The sequence below is a fragment of the Rhinolophus ferrumequinum genome, chromosome 11 (assembly GCF_004115265.2).
Source record: "Rhinolophus ferrumequinum isolate MPI-CBG mRhiFer1 chromosome 11, mRhiFer1_v1.p, whole genome shotgun sequence".
NCBI lineage: Eukaryota > Metazoa > Chordata > Mammalia > Chiroptera > Rhinolophidae > Rhinolophus > Rhinolophus ferrumequinum.
The window spans coordinates 15,771,627-15,788,843 of NC_046294.1; the positions used below are offsets into that span (position 1 = coordinate 15,771,627).

A 17,217-nucleotide genomic window follows, 5' to 3' on the forward strand; every position below is an offset into this window, starting at 1 on the left:
GGGGTCTGCAAACTGGGGGGAAGAGCTGGAATGACTTGCGGCAAGAGATGATGTTGGAAGTGCAGCTGGGGCAAAGGAAGTCCCCCAGAAATCTGAGGGACCTGGCAGCTGGGGAAAGAGAAAGGGAAGACCAACAGGGACAGCTGGTGACAGAGGCTACCTTTTTGCCCTCTGCTGTGTAGTGCCTCTGTCCTCAGTCTCCCTACCCATATCCAGTCAAACCTGTGCCCTTCCTCATGGCTGTTGGAGGTTTTGGGGTTCAAGAATTGTGTGCTTCAAGGAGGGCTTGGGCATGGATTGAGCTGCCCAGGTGACCCTGCCCAGTGCAGGTGGGAACACGGGCTTGCCAGAGGTCACCCAGCTTGGAAGCTGGGTCTAGAATTCAAGTCTGTAGGGCTCCCTGCTCTTTCGAATTATGGGGCAGGGGAAGAAATCGAGGAGAGTTGCTGAAATGTATAAAAAATAGAGACACACAGTCAGTCTTGACCAGAAAGGGGCCTCTTTTTCACAGTGACCCTACCCCAGAGGACATTAGGAGACGTTTATTCATCCAAGTCTTGGCTGCACTAAGTTCAAAGGTGGAGGTGGGGTGCAGAAAGCCTTCAGGGGCTCAAGACACCAGGAGTGTGGCTCTCCTGGGAAAGGCCATAGGCCTGAGCAGAGCCCGCGGGGGGCTGCCGGCAGGTGGGCTATGCTGTAGGGTGCTGGGCTGGTCACCTGCAGGGCTCTGTCCCTCGTGGACAGAATCCATACATTGGATGGGGAGGGAGCTAAGCTATTCAGTGTTGACACATGGCAGGCACTTCCTAATCTTGCTTAGTTTCCCCAAAAAACCCAAAAACCTGTTGAGGTAGGTAATTAAGGGATGAAGATACTAAGCTTCAGAGAGGGGAACTGTGTTTCCAATCACACAGCTGGTAAGATGCAGAGCTGGGCTTTGAGTCCCCGTCTCCTAGTCCCAGAGAGGTTTCTAATTCCATTAAGTTGCCCCTCCAGCTCTGATGTCTCTAATGCACTGCGGGAGGTGTGTGTGTCAGGGCTGGGTGAGGCTCCATCTTCTGCCCTCTGATCACCTCCATCTCCTTCTTCTCCCCTAATCCCCACCAGGGCTCAGATCCCAAGACAGTGGCCGGGACTGAGGCTCTCATCCTTTGTCAGAGAAGCTGAACCATCCCAGGGTCCGTGCAAAATGTCTGTCCTAGGACAGTGGGCTCTTGGGAGTGGGGTGGGCACTGCTGGGGGCCTCCCCTTCAGGTAGATCTGCTTCTAGCACTGGCCCCTGTTCCCACCCTTGGGATTCAGTCCAGTGGGACTCTTTCCAAGCAGCAGGTCGTTCTGCCCATGCAGCAAAGGCCTAGAAAGACCCCAGACATGTTCCAGGCATACTTACAAATATGAAGAAATTGAAAACAAACATCAGATACTTCATGCAGCTCAGACAGTCGCCTTCCATGGTGCTCCGCCTAAAACAAAGCAAGGTTCCTCAGTCTCCCCACTGGGGGACCCCACCCATGGCGGGGGGATCTCAGCAGCCAGCCTGCCCTTGCACTGGGTGGGGGAAGTGGGAGGCTGACAACTTCCTCTTCCAAGGAAGGTGCTTTATTTGCCCTGTGGGGCCAGGGTTAGGGGTGAGAACTTGGGAGCCATCCCACTTGGCTTCAAGCTTGTCTCTACCATTCATTTGCTGTGTAGCCTTGGGCAAATTACTCTACCTCTCTGAATCTTGCTCTCTCCAACTTGAAAATGGAGATTAAAAACAGAAGCTTCCTCCCAAGCGGTCTTGGGAGGATTAACTGAAATAATGCAGTGACATGCTTAGCAAGATGTTCAGCATGTGGCAATGGCGCAACGATGCTACATGATGATATAACTAGCTTGTTATATGGAGGTCAACCTTCCATTTGGTAGGTGACGAACTGAGGCTCAGGGCCTTAAGGGATTTGCCAAGGTCATAAATGAGGATTAGAATCTGGGCCTGAAAAACTTCCCAAAACTGTACAAGCCCTCTAGCCTACAGGACTGCTCAGTGGAGGGATGCTGCAGGGACAAGAGGTGGGGGCCACCTAGCTGGAGGCTCAAGACCTACTCCTGGGGTCAGACCCAGCCCATGGCGTGACTACCTTCAGCATCCCACCTGCCCCAGGAGCCTTCCCTGTCCCTACCCGAAAGTGTGCGATAGCGAGTCACTGAATACAATTCTATTCTGACAACATCTATTGCGCATCGATGGGATGCCAGGCACTGGGGCTCGAAGCCCACGAGACTCAGCCCTTCCGCGTCCCTGGGGAAAGCAGACAGCATCTGCTATCACAAGTCAGACCTTAAGATGCACAAGTCATGTTCACATTCAATATCTAATGTTTTCACACTTTCTTCAAGACACCCCTGGGAAGGCAATGGGCAGGACCAGGTTGGAGGGTCTACCCCAACCAGGCCCCGACCTCCTGGTGGGCAGTGGGAGGGCTGAGATTTAGTGGGAACCCAGGGGTGTGGCGGGCCTGCTGTCTAGCCAGCAGCTCTTCTGATTGGCCCATGCCAGTGCTCACCAAGTCCTTCCTCTGTCACACTCGGATTTGGACGGGCCTTTGGAGGGCGGAAGGAGCTGCCCTGGTGAGATGCCGAGAAGTCTGCAGGCGGCTGGCCTCTAGCGTCCTTCCTCTCTGCCCACCCGGACAAAGCTGCTCCCTAGGGCAGGATCCAGCTTTCAGTGGACGCTGGCTATTGAGCTATTAAGGGGCATAATAAATATGGCAGCTCATGAGCAGGCTACCTGTATTTATTCTGTCCAACATTCATTAGCGATTACATTGAATGCGCAGTTTATGGAGAACTAGGCTCCCAGACAAATGCAATAAAAGGATACGTGTCTTCTGGGAAGAGCCTCCAACCACCTCAAAAGTGAGGCAGGTAGAAAAGAAGATGATGTGAGCCCGAGGGCGAATGGAGATACAGAAGCCCGGTGCCAGCTCCAGGACAGGATGGGCAACAGGAAAGAGGCCTTTGGTGCTTGACAGAGGATTAAATCCTGGCTCTGGCAGGCTTAGCTGGTGGCCTGGGGCAAGTTCCTGAACTGCATGCCTCTGAGTTTCCTTGTCTTTAAAATTAGTATAAAAATAACGCATTCCCGATAATGCATGGAAAATACTGAGCCCAGAGCTTGGCACGTGGCAGGTAACAACAGCTACAGCGAGTAACAGCTGGCATATACCTTGAGTTCTTACTGCGTGGCAAGAAACATGCACAATCTCATTCATTCCTCATAAAGCTCCAGGTAATGTCATCTCCATTTTTTAGGTGAGAGAATTGAGGCTCAGAGAGGTAGAATCACTTGTCCAAGATCACACAACATGGAAGTGCCGGAGCTAGGATTTGAACCCAGGTCTGTCTTAACCCGGAGCCACAACTCTTAAGAATCATTTTCAATGAATGCTAATTCCTTGCCCCATTCATCCATCCTCCAAAATTCAGGCCTGTCTTCACACCTACTATGCCAATTTATTTCCCACTGTCCAAGGGAAACAGCCCCCTGGGCCATCATCCACCACCAGGCTGAAGTCAAAGACCAATGCCTGCCTGCTCCACTCCCCAGGAAGGACTTCTGATCATGAGGACACATCTCTATAGCCAATTGGCCAGACAAGAGTGACAGACACATGGAATCTCCAACCCCTAGCTGGATCTGGCTGTTAGTTCCACCCATCCACAGAGCCTTTTGGAAGTAGCATCACCATCCCCCCAATTTACCTCTAAAGAGAGTGGGAACATAGACAATCTCTGGAAGGTGGGCTGAGAAGACACCTGAGCCCATGAGGTCTAAGGGCTTTGCTGTTCCTCAGAAAAGATGTTCAAAAAGCACTTATGCAAAAGACAGGGGCCTTTCTGCTCTATGGAAATGCTGCCCTCCCTGGGGCCACAAGTGAAAGGCCCACTGAGGCGTCTGCATTCTGGGGAGCCAACAGGGACCCTGAGGGGAGAGTATCAGTGTGGGTGGGGGCTGCAGGGTCAGGCTGGACTCAGCTCTCCCACCCTCGAGGCTTGTGAACTTGGACGAATCACATAACCTCTTTGGACCTGTGCTTTCATGTCTGCAGAACGGAGCTGGGAATGCAGACGCCCCTCAGCAAACTGTGTGGACTGAGGATTAAATGATCATACGTGTAGAGCCCCTCATGCCACACCTGACACGCTGCGGCCCGGGCCCTTCTTTCCTCCCTGCTGCCCAGCCACGAGGCGGCTCTTCTACCTGCTCTCCCAGACACTAAGCATCTCCGTGAGCTGTCATTCTCTGTGTCAGAAGAGGGCAGGACTCGGATAAGGAGGGTTTCTGAGCCTGGAGAATGAGTGTGCACAGTGGTCCTCAAACTGGGTTCCCTGAGACGAGCCATCTCCTAAAAGTATTTTCAGGTTATCAGATAACATCGTGGAAATCATGTCTTCACCACCGGCCGGCTCAAGGGGCAAGTGTCCTGGGTGTTAGAGCAATGAAGCCACCCTAGGACGGGGGACCCTGTTTCTTGGGCCACCAGGTATGTACGACTTTGCGGTACAAAAACTAAGGAGAAACTTTAACATATCCTGAATAAATAGCTTGGTAAAGGCAGCACTGTTGGGTAGATAAAAATCCTTTAAATCTTGGGACTCAAAGGGATAAAAATGTAGGAGTCAGCATCGGGGGCGAACTTGACTTTGTGTGACTTCAATTCCCCCCGCACACAGGAAAGCAGTTCAGGTGCTGTGGTTCCAGGTGCCCTTCCACGGGGGCATCTGCCATGGGGGGGAGCCCTGGACCTGCTGCTGTAGACCTCACGGCCTCATGGCTCCTGTGCCTGTCACAGGGTCCCCGCACCTGGCCAAGGGAGGGTTCCAGACTAACAGATGGGTGTTTTTCCCCCAGATGCAACCAACTGTTTCATGTATAACAAAACCAGGTGTTTAAGAACTTTAAAGAGATTTAAGGGAAACTTTTATTTGACACTACTGTTCGGGTAAATGCTGATTTAGAAACTAGCCCTTGTATAACGTATGTCACCAGCATTTCACGTTAAAGAAATTCTTGGTCATAAAAAGGCAGGCCAGGACTGACCTGACCCGATACCCTCTCTCTGGAAATGAGAAAACTGAGGCTGAGAAAGGGAAAGGGGGTTTGGCCAAGTTACAAAATCAATTAGTGAGGGATCTGAGCCTGTAGCCCTGTTGCTGGAAGCCCAGGCCAGCGTCCGTGGATACACTACATACTTGATGTTTTATTTATTTATTTTGGTAGCACGCATCTTCCTTTCTTAGAAGGTAGGCTTCCTAAAGATATGGACCTGTTTTGCTCACTGCCATGTTCTAGTGTCTGGAGTAGCCCCTGGCACATGGTGGGTCCTCAGTTAATATATCTGTATGAATGAATGAGTGAATGAATGAATACATGAATGAATGGTGGGAAAAGGAAAAGTAGAGATGGAACAATGGAGAGTCAGCAATCAGAGAAATAGACAAAGACAAGTCAGAAAGAGAGAGGAAGAGGGAGAAAGGCTGAAGGAGAAAGACAGGGAAAGAGAGAGACAGCAAGAAGTGATACAGGACGAGACAGACTAAAAGGAATTGAGGGGGAGATGGGGCAGTGTCGGGGGGGCGAGGGGGCACAGAGAGAGAGGGAGGCAATTGCTGACGTGTCACCTGGGCAGTTCTTTAGGCGTCAGCAGACGGAGTCTCCTGGTCAGAGGGGCTCCTGTATATTTCTTTTATTGGCCCAGCTTGTCCTATAAGAGAAAATATTCAATTACTATAGGAAGTCATTAAGGAGCAGCGACGTTCAAGAAGCTGTTTATGAAAACCCACACTCCAGAAACACATTCAGGGCAAGTGCCTTGCTAATCTGGGCCCATTAACGCTAATGAAAAGTTTTCAACACTTGGGCCCCCTCCAGCCGGGGAGGCCTGCATGGAGTGCCCACCTTTGGCCCAGATGGCAGCTCCTGGGTGCCCTTGCTGGGGCTGCGTGGGGAACCACATCTTCAAGAGACTTGCAGAGTCTGGCATGGGCTACATCTATGCTGACATGCTGCACGTGGCTGATGAACTGGGAGGAGACATAGGAGTGGGTGGCCTACACACCTGGATGCGACCTGGGTATCTGTAGTGATGCCTCAGCAGAGAGAGTACCAGCAGAGCGCTTTCCATCAACCCCCCTCCCCAGAAACTCTGACTCCCAGGAGAGAGAAATTTCACGCTGGAAAGGGTTCCTTAGCTTTGCATAAGGAATTGCCAGAAGGCTCCTTTAGAGAGCCAGCTCCCAGCAATGGAAAGGAAGGTTTGGTTTCAGCAGTCAAATGGGCCCAGATGGAGAGTCCTGTTCTGCCACACTGGTGGGGAATTCTCCAGCCAGGTCCTGCTCAAACACTGGGCTAGAGGACAGTTCCAGGAAAAATCTGAGGCCCCGGAGAACGTGGGCTATGGTGGCCATGCCCATGGGGAGCGAGGGGGGATTTCTGGGATCTGTCCGTTCAGATTCCTTCCCATTCACGACAGTCAACGCTCACTCCCTCACCACTGCTTCTGCAAAGCCTGGAAAGCACCTGCCTTAGCCAGCTCCCTGGAGACTTGTGGAAAATCACTACCCTCCCCGAGACGCTAGGTTTTCCTCTGAACACTGTGATTCTCAGTGTTGAAGCCAAAGGTGATGGTAGGAATTCATCATACGAAACATGTGAAATGAAATGATATGAGGTAAAAACACCTGGAAACCTATAACCTATAACTATTCTCATGGGGAGCTATTACTGCCAGGGTCATATATTGGAAATAACTGAACGCCCAAACCCTGTTCATCAGTTATCAGTGGAGGGGGGTGTGGGGCTTGGTCAGGACGCATAGAAACACCTTTTTCCTAAATGGCCCCAAATTCAAATGACTTTTATAGTTTTGTGATAACCGAACCTAATCGTAACTAATAATGTTGAGTGTTTCCCAGACCCTGCTAAGTATTTCTTTTGCATTCTTTCATTTCATCCTCACTTAGAAGGTGGGTGCCATTATTACATCATTTTACAGATGAGGAAACTGAGGCTCAGAGAATGTAATTAACTGGCCTGAGTTTATTCACATGGTTAGTAAGACACGGCCGTGATTTGGGCCCGAGTTTGCTGGATTCTAAACCAGAGCTCCTGACAAAACACCAGTCATGGATGTGGCACCAGAGAGAGGACACCAGAGAGGGAGGGCTATGCCTCAGTCCCCAAAGAGTCCAACCTGGTGCTGCTCTGCCCGGAATCCGGCAACTGGGCAGAGTGTCTCAGGGAGCCAGCTAGCATCCTCCCCTGTGCCAGCTGGAGGCCTCTGGGGGATGACCCGATCCTGCCATCCACTGACAGATGGGAGCTTTGAGGCCCAGAGAGGGGCAGAGATGAGGCGAGGTCACGTAGCGCCCCAGGGTTGTCCTCTGCAGACGCTGCCTGGGCCAGACAGCTTTATTAACCTCACCCCTCCCACTGCCCCAGATGGCGACTCATTCCCATCTGCACAGAGTGGGCCCAGGAGGGGGTCTCTGATGAAGAAGAACAGCTCAGTTCATAAATCACTCCTTTTGCTTCCACTGTCCCCGGCCCCATGCTTTCTGGAGAGAGAGAACGGGAGGCAGGTGGGTATGAGCAATGGCGAAACCCCCATCAGAGGAAGCAAATGTAGATCGCGGCTGCTGTAGTGAGAAATGTCTTGGATGCGCCTCGGCCAGGTGAGGGCGCTGTGGTGCAGGACAGAGCCTCGGGGTGCCAGCCCAGCCGCCTCACCTGCAACCTGAGTTCCAACCAGCAGGGTCTCTGCCCTGTCAAACTGTGAGATTCGGGCCAGCCTTCTCAGCTCCCAGGCCATTTCCTCATGGGTGGCGCGGGGATTCTCAGATCTAACTCCCAGGGTCACTGAGAGAACTGCAGGAGGTGATGTAGGTGAAAGCACTTTAGCGGCTACACATCAGGTGCTTCCTTCCTGCGTGTGCCAGACACCTCCCAGTGCCAGCCCTGGGCTTGGTCCCAGGCACAGAGACCAGAACCAGGAGCTTCCCTCCCTCAAGGACTCACTCAAGTCTAGTGAGAATCGATAACCCAGTACTTGGAGTGGACTGTTAACAGCCACACCAACCAAACGCTCTGGGCAGGGCTGGCAGGAGAGAGAAGCAAATGCTGGAGCCTAGAAGCTGGGGAGGCCCGTGGCGGGGGGCGGGGCGGGGAGGACAGGGCAGGACCAACACTTATTGGGCCCCAATGATAATGCAAGGCATTGTGCCACGCGCGTTTACCTATAACAATCTTACTGGATCCTCCAAAAGTCTCTGCAAAATAGATGCTATTATCAGTGTTCCCTTTTACAGATGAGGAAACTGAGACTCCCGCAGGCTAGGAAGGTCCCAGAGCCAGAACTGACATCCCGGTTTGTCTGACTCCAAGACCCACGTTCTCCGTCATCAGGATGGGGGCTGAGGCCGGTCAGAAGAAGAGCGATTCTTGCCATCAGGTTCAAAGCGGAGGGGGAGGACTTATTTGCTTGCTGGCTATGCCTGCTGGGCCTCATCCTGAGACAGATGTTCTCGTAAACAAGAAACTGGTCCTAAATCCTGGCATGCCTGGCGATGGCATGGACACAGGGACATGGACACAGCTGAGCGGGGGATAACATCTAATTAGGCTTCTGGGGGCAGCACCTTGAGGGTTAGTGGTACCAGGCAGCCTGTGGTGGATGCAGTAGGATCCTAAATGACAGCCTCCGTCCAGGGGCTCATGAATTGCCAATGTCCAGGGGGCAGAGAGCATCTGCAGCGTCTGGGAAGGCCCTGTCTCTGGTCCATGAGTGGAACCAGTACCTGGGCGCGCAGTCCCTCCACAGGCCCTTTCCTCTGCCCCACCCAGAACTCCCCTGGGCTGCTTCCATCAGAGAATCTCCAAGGAAGGAAGGCCTTAGTGAGGATACCGCCAATGCCCTCTTTTCACGCCGGGGATGCTGAGGCCCAAGCAGCTGCAGGATCTTGCCCAAAGCAAGCAGGGCTGTAGCCAGGACCTCCTGGTTTTCAGACTGCTGCTTTTCCCACCAGTCAAGGCTGACATCTTAATTTATTTTGACTTCCAAGAGCACTTTACACGTATTACCTCACTGAATCTTTCCAAACACCCCAGGAGATGGTCACTCCTGCTTTATACACGAGGAAACTGAGGCTCAGAGAGGTGAAGTCACTGGCCCAAAGTAACACAGTAGGTTGGAGGAATTGCTGGGACAAAACAGGATTCCTCATCGTTGGGCCCCGGCTGTCCTCCAGAGGTGCAGCCTCGAGACTTTGTGCCTGCTGATCCCCAGAGTGAACACAATCCATGCCTCCCATCCCCCACACGGGCCTGGGCTGGACTCAAGCCATGGAAGGTGCTCGTCTCAGATGCAGGCGGGCGATGGGTCCTTGTTCCTGCCTTTGCACTGAGACAGCCCAACTGCTAAGGCCTCTGGGGACAAAGGCTCTGCATCCTCTTGCAGAGACGTTGAATTGCCATGGTCCAGGCGCTGAAGGCAAGGTAACCTGGGCCATTTAAACTTGGGCATGAGCAAGAAGCGTGGAGGTCACTCTGTGCGTCAGAAAGAGGGTCTGGCCACAGAACGCCAGAGTCCAAGTCCAGTGTGGTGCCCAACAGCGCACGTAGCTGAGGCAGGATGAGGGACTGAGTTTTAGGGCTGGGAGGGGCCAAGGAGGGCAGATGAGGACACCCTCCCTCCTCCCGAGGCCAAACCAACCCTTTCTTCATCCAGGCTGAGCCCTCCAGGAAAGTCTGGTGAACGCCAGCCTGGGGATCTGGGGAAAAGTAGGTATGAGGAGATCACAAGCAGGCATCCCAAGTAAACAAGAGGGCTCTCAGGGTCCAGGGAGGACACATGCAGTCAGGTACACCTGGGAAATCCTGGATTGTGGCAGGGACACTCAGGTTCTGGGACATGGCGTGGGCATCCAGGGGAAGGGCAAGAAGACCAATTCAGGCTCTCAGTCGGGGAGCCGGACACTCGCACCAGCATTGGAGGGGCAGGGATGTGCTCCCTGAACATACCATTGCTGCCAGACCCTCCCCACCAGATCTAAGCCTCAGGGGGTTGGGGTTCGTCTTCCACTTCCTCTGAGTCTGCTCAGGGCACACGAGGGTACCAGACAGAATGTTAGCAATATAATAACTGCTCCTGTTTCACGGGTGCCAGGAACCACACTGAGCACGGTTCCAAAATCATCTACAAGGGCTGAATTATCCCCCAGTTACCCAGAAGGACACTGAGGCTCGGAGAAGGGGAACAGGCCTCCCACGGTGGCCCTTCTGGGATTTAGACCCCAGAAGGCACACTGCTGTTAAGTACTGGGAAACCTGCTGGCTGACAGGCTATTCGACAATACACCCACAAGGCAGAAGCAAGTGGTGAAGAGAAGGAACGGGCAGACATGAGTCCTGGGTTCAAGTCCAGATTCTGAAAATTGGGCTACACCTTCCTTCTCTCTGACCCTCGAGTCTTCTGGTTGTATTTCACTGCCGACTGCATCTCTATGCCTTGGTGGGGAGCGGGAGTCCTGAGCTCACCCTCCCTCCGGGCAAGCTCTCCTTTCCCACATTTCATCCCCCTTCAGGGCCTGGAGTTGCCAGAGGCCCTTTGAAAAACTTGGTAATCCATCCCAAAATATGCAGGGCTGTTGCTGGGGCAACCTGGCTGCCACACAGCTTGCATTTAAATATTTAATGGCTTCATGGGTATTAAGGGGGCCTGGGAACTGGGGGGAAAGGGCACAGGTCTGAGCTGGGGTGAGGGGTGGGGGTGGGTGGGAGGAGCCTGCTAACTCCAGCCAGAGCAGCTCCCACCCGCCATCCACACCACGCAGAGAAGGGTGCCCATGGCTCCTGGCTTCTGTTGCTGTACTTATTCTATAACATCAGATCATACAGGAGAAAACAGATCCTGCCAGGAATCCAGGTAGTGGGTAAGACACAGAATTCCACTGTTGGGGGCAATGAGAGGTGAGTGTGGTCCCAGGGGGAATTTCTCGTTTGCAGGTAGAAAAAGAAAACTTACTTTTTCTCTTAAGTGTCTACTAGGTAGTTCTCCCATTATTTCCTTGGAACCTCACTATAGTCCTACGAGGCAGGCCTATTATTTTTCCCAATTTACAGCTGAGAAAACTGGGATCAGAGAGAGAAAGTGACATCCCCAAGGCGACACAGCTACTGGGAGGCAAACTTGAACCCAAGGTGCTGTGGCTCTAAAGTCAGTGCTCTTTCTGCTACATCTAGCAGGAGTCAGGGCCAGAAACACTGCTTATAGCTAATAACAGTAATGACTAGCATGTACAAATCCCTTTCTACGGCCAGACACTAAAGGCTAATTCATGGAATCCTCACAAGAACCTTGTGAGATGGGCTCTGTTAACCCCATCTTACAGATGTGGAAACTGAGGCCCTAAGAGGGGAAGGAAGACACCAAGATAACAGGTAAGCAGGCGCCCTGGATTCAGGCCTTCGCAGTCCACTCCAGCATTTCATCTAGCTCTTCCGGGCCCAAATTTAGATAGTTGTATAACAACAATAACAAATCAATCAAATTTAAAATCCTTTTTTACCCTGGTGCTTTGTTCACATCCTCCCAAATTGGATAGGACAGCACGATGAAATTCTTCCAACAATTTAGCAATAAAGGTGAGTCAACTCGAGGTCTGGCTTCAGTGACCTGCTCTACACATGACGCATGCACACAAACCCACACAGATAGCTATGCAGACATAGCCATGCAGACACACAGACACAGAGAGACATAAACAGATACATACACACAGACAAATGCACAGATATACAAACGGACACAAATGCAAATAGACATACAGATGCAGCCATACTCATAGGTACACACATGGAAGCATGCACACACGCACACACGCACACACACACACACCCACACACAGATATGGCCACTGATCACTTTCCTGTTTGATTGAACTAACTATAGCGTCATGAAAAAGATTAAAAAGTCATTTGTCCAATGCCTCTGCCAACATCAAGAATATTCTAAACGGGCAAACCAATCTGATTTTATTCTTAAAGATCTTCAGGAAGGAGGACAAACCCCGCAACCTCATTCTGACATCTCCTGCTTAAGTAGGGAAGTTCTTCCTGGCATCTAACCAAATTCCCTCCTGCTTTACATTAATCACCACACAACTCTTTCCATCAATACTCTGCTTTACAGCTCCCAAAGCCCTTCTATTTTTATGCTCTTGCTCAATCCTCACAGGCGTCCAGTGAGGCGAGCAGGGCCCACATGATTATATGTATGGGACGTGGGGCCCAGAGAAGTCAAGGAGCTTGCCGGAGACAACAAAGCTACTGTGCGAGGAGGGCTTCAACCTAGCTGTTGTGCCTTGTGTTTGTTTGTTGAGATTTCTCAACTCCTTCAGTGACACCAGGTTGCTGTCCATGTCCTGTGGATTTCGCTTTGTCCGCTCCTCTTTGCAATGCACTTCCTGGGTCTCAGCCTGTCTGTGTTTAGTGAGGGGACTTCACTCGTCCTGGCTCACTTTCCTCCTGCCTGAGTAATGTCTGTGTGCATCCTGGAGGGGTGGCCTCTCAGAGCTGGGTGGTCCTGTGTGATCCTGAAGCTTCCCCACCAGGTTTCCTGTGTAGAGGGCAGAGTGGTGAGGCTTCCCCCGACCCTGCCCGCATCCACCCAGGACCCAGGAACTGTCATTAAAGTGGAAACCAAGTGCACCCCAGCTTCATGTCCACGGGGGTCGCTGCCCCAGTTCCATTTGCTTGGCAATAAATATTAGAGACACCGGATCTTCCCAACTGCGATTGAGTCTAGTCACCTGGCCCAAATTAGGGAGGCCAAAACCCTTTCCTATAAGAGGAATGACTACAGATATTTAAAGCTCAAGTTATGGAGAGCAAACAAGAACAACAACAAAAAAAAACCAGAGAAATTGTGACAGAGCGCCCCGCCTGGCTTGAGAAAAGGAAATAAATCAAAGGGAAACTCTGGGGCCAGGGCCTGAGTAGACGGATGGCAGGAGTCAGACAGCCCTGTTTTCTTTCTTCCCCATAAAACATCATCCCAGCTGCTCCTAGGAGCCCTAAAGAAAGATGAGGGCCCGGGGTGGGGGCAGTGAAAGGGCCTGGCTTGGCTGGAGACAGGCCCGGATCGCAAAGGCACACAAGAAGCTGCTCTTCTCTCCACAGACGCCTGTTTCCTAATTCCATCAAACTCCATTATTCCATCCAGGAAGGATGCTGGCAGTCCTTCAATGGAATCGCAGGGAAGAGCAAGTATTTGGTCTTACCGACCTCCAGGAGAGGATTTCTACTTCCTTTTGACAAAATCGTAAATGATAACATGAAGAAATAAAACTTCTCCGGGACTTGGTTTCCCCATCTGTAGAATGGGACGGAAAACCCCCCCACCCCTCTCTCCCGCCTCTTGCTCTTCCCTTGGGCTGGTGCTGGCAGGAGATGGGGAGCCAAGGAAAGGGACACAGACTTGAGGGGGACATGAGAGGACGTGCCAAGCCGTCATCTACAGTTGGCAACTTTGTTCTGTACAGGACTAGACAGTAAACATTTTAGGCTTTGCGGCCATATTGTTTCCGTCACAAGGACTCAATTTTGCTGTGTTTGAGAAAGCAGCCCCAGACTGCACGTAAATGAGTGGGCATGGCTCTGGACAACCCATACAAAAAAAGACTGGGCACAGTTTGGCCCACAGATGATAGTTTGTACACCCCTGACCCTAAGGACTATTGAGGGACTTACTTACCTGGGGCTAAAGTAGAGGATTAGAAGTGGATGTGTTTCCCCGTTTTGTGGGGGATGGAGAACTGGAGGGAGGACAGAACTGGGTATGCAGAGAGCTGGGCTCCAGTCCTGTATTCAGGCTGTGCAGCTTCTGCCCAGTCCCAGCACCTCTCTGAGCCTCAGAACTTCACTGTGAACACAGGGATAAAGCGGGTACCCCCTCCAGGGTTGTCGTGAAGGTCAAAGCAGGCCCTCGTGGGGGATGGGCGTGCCCTCAGGAAGCAGAAAAACCTGGATGAGAAGCTAACTCAGACCGCAGGAGGCAAGGCTCTGGCTGTGCCTCCCGGGAGCTGGTGAGGCCTGGCGTAGAGCTCGGAGTGGGGCATGCAAGGGTCTGAGCAGCACAGGGCGAGCTGTCCAACAGAAAGGCCGAGGAACCAGAGGAGATGGAGCTGGTCACCCACTAAGGCCATGGCCTGACCCCTCTGCCCTGTAAGAACCCAAGAAGGGGACCCCTGGACCGCATCCTTTGCCAAGAGCTCTTGGCATCAGGGCTCTGTTGCACAAGGGTTACTGGAAAGGGAGGGCCAGGGAAGGCTGACTCTTCGGGCATGGCCACTGCTGAGTCTGGCACATGGCAACGTGTCTGGGCAGCCCTGATCAGCCTGCCTGCTGCGGGCGTTGGTCCCCTCCCTGCGGCTCTCACTGATGACAGATGACTGATGCAGAGTATGTTACAAGCCAAGGATGTGCCCTTTGATTAGCCCGCTGAGCCTGGGAAGGCCTCTTCTCTGCTCTGCTGAGGCTCAGCAGCAATTATGAGGGGCAGGGAGGCCGGTGGATGGTGTGGCCCAGGTCTGGGAAGACGAGGAGGCTGATGATGGCAATGATAAGAGCTAACTCTTACAGAGTGCTTACTGTGTGCCAGGCACAGTTCTAAACACTTTACATCTGTTAAACCATGTAAGTTTTGCAACGGTCTGTAAAATGGGTACAGTTGTTAGGCTCATTTTACAAAGGAAACGCAGCACACAGAAGTAAAGTAACGTGCCCAGAGTCACACAGCTATTAGGCTGGCATTTGAACCCAGGCATTTAGTCCCAGCCTCTGAGATCAGAGGGTGTGGAAGTTGTTCCAGAGCTCTTGAGGCAAACCACAGATCTTTCCAGAATTAGGAAACCCACTAGAAAAGAGTGTTGCAGTGGGAATTGGGGGGCTCATTGTCGAGTCCTTGCTCTGCCACTAACCGACTGAGTGATGGCGAGCAAGTTCCTCGCCCTGCCTGGGCTTGGGGGATGGGGGGAGTGGGGGGGGGCACGTGCAAAGTGACCAAAGGCTCAGACTGACTATGTGGACTCCTCTTCCCCACTCCCTACCTGTGAGACCTTGGCCTCTGAGCCTCAGTGCACCCTGTGATCTTACAGGTCTGTGAACGTCCAATGAGACCACACCCCCGAGGCTCGGAAAAGCTGCCTAGAAGCAGGTGCTGTTATCCTCATTCATCTGGTAGCCACACCTACTGCTCATCCGCCCCAGGCCCTGAGCCATGGTTTTATGACTCCCAGCGCCAGTGTGGGGCCAACATTTGGGTGTCATTGGCTCCATTTGTGGGTGGAAAGAATTTAGGTATTGTCCTTTTAGAAATGGAAATGGTTGTCTGAGTATTTGATGAGCAGACCTCATCATTTAAAAATGTAAATACACTCGCATGTGTAGCATCCAGAGCTAAGAAATGTTAGCAAAATAATGCACTCAGTGTTAAGGCCCTGCTGAAATTCTGGGAAGTCTGGGAGCAGAGGGAAGGTGGCTGGCGGGAACACCGGACCTTAGGGTGATGGGGTGTGTCTGAGCTCAGCAGTGACGGCCTTGTCCCCACTCCTGTACTCTCAAGCTGCCCTGCAGAGCACAGACAGCAATGGTGACACCTGCGTGTCCCTTGTATGACCAGGATGGCGACGCTGAGAAGAAGCCTATGGAAGGGGGTTTCAGGACATTCTCAAATCAAGCAAACTGGTACCTTTTCCAGTTTCTGAGGATGTAAGGATAAAAGGTACTTCCCTTAGGTCTGGGGGTGTGGGTTCAAGTTTGGGTTTCACAGCCAGCCACCTAGCTCTGGGGCTGGGCCAAGTGGCCCTCTCTCTGCTGTGGGTCCCGTGTGCCAGGCTATGTCTCTGCCTCTTTCTGCTCTCTCTTCCTTCTCTGAATGCCTTCATTCGTGCACACAGACTCAGGCCATTTCCTGGAGAGGTGTAAGACTACCTGCTTACGTCAGCTGAAACCCTGCTCTTAAAGCACACCTCCTTCAGGGGCCTGGACATAAATCCCTGCCCTGGGACTGTGACCCCCCAGCAGGCAGTGGCCATGTTTAATTTAGAGGCTCTGCATGTGTGAGCTTATTGTACAAAGCCGGCTTGCCCAAGGCAACCTCCGTACTGCCGGGGCCCTGCTGGGAGCAGGGGTTCTGGAGAGCCTCCTTGCTGGGAAAAGGAAGAGCCTGGCAGGTGTTTCATTTCCCCCTGGCTGCCCAGTAATTAATTAAGGAAGAGGAAGACTCAGCAAGTTCATGGGGCAAAGTTGGGATTTCCAGGCACCACTTGGGGAGGGAAGGGGCAGGTGTATGGAGCAGGCTTTAGAACAAGGCTGTCCTAGGCTCCAGGCAGACCCCACCCCTAAATGCTATGCGACCTTGAGCAAGCACCTCTCACTGTAAGATGACTTCAGAACCACCAGGGCCCTGACCACTTGTGTAGATCTTGTTGTGTCCAGGCAGACGGAAGCAACGGGCTAAGGTGAGTGGTGGGAAGATGATTCTGAATTTTGCCTGAGGCCATTTCTCTACAAATTGCCTCTTCCAGGGTGCGATTCCGAATAGCAAATATTGTTGGAGAAGAGGTTCTCTGGGAAATGGGTCTTCTGTAGAGGCGTCATATCAGACGTTCCAAGGGAAATGTTCCCGTAAGAGAGAAACCTGACAGAGAACCTAGATTCCATTACCTGAGTGACGGGAGGCATTGGGGGTGGGGATCAGCTCCCTCCTAGCTGTGTGCCCTGGGGTGGGCAGTTGGGGTGAATGAAATATGGGGTGTGCTTAGAACAGTGCAGGCTCCCAGCATTGCTGGGCTCCGGGTGGTGGGGTTCACATGTTCACATAGATCTTATGGAAGCTTTCCCACAACAGTGCAAGGTATTAATATCCGTGGTTCACAGACAAAGAGACTAGGATTAAGACCCTGAAGGGCTTGGACTCGAGGGCAGCGGAGGCAGGATTAGAGCCGACCCGCGTGAATTCTAAAGTCCCAGGCCTCTGCCTGGCTCTCTGTTACTTTCCAGTTACCTCACACCAGTTTAAGGTCAGGTTAACCTCTGAAATATGGATTTAAGGATCTTTTGCTCAGTTTCATCAGGGATGCTCAAAGAAATCCTTTCTTCCCAGAATGCTTTGTTCT

The 17,217-nt window shown here is 52.2% G+C and overlaps 1 protein-coding gene across 3 annotated transcripts in view; it reads right to left on the reverse strand.

The window, feature by feature from the left end:
* The window catches only part of TSPAN18 (tetraspanin 18), a 177,850-nt gene that overhangs the window by 17,416 nt on the left and 143,217 nt on the right, over window positions 1-17,217 (reverse strand). For all 3 annotated transcript variants that reach the window (XM_033119992.1, XM_033119991.1, XM_033119993.1), the window contains 2 exons: window positions 5,665-5,747; window positions 1,391-1,463 (listed from right to left, as the gene is read on the reverse strand). In XM_033119992.1, coding sequence (XP_032975883.1) covers window positions 1,391-1,453 — 63 coding nt within the window. In that variant the 5' untranslated portion in view covers window positions 1,454-1,463; window positions 5,665-5,747. The remainder of the gene's footprint in view (window positions 1-1,390; window positions 1,464-5,664; window positions 5,748-17,217) is intronic.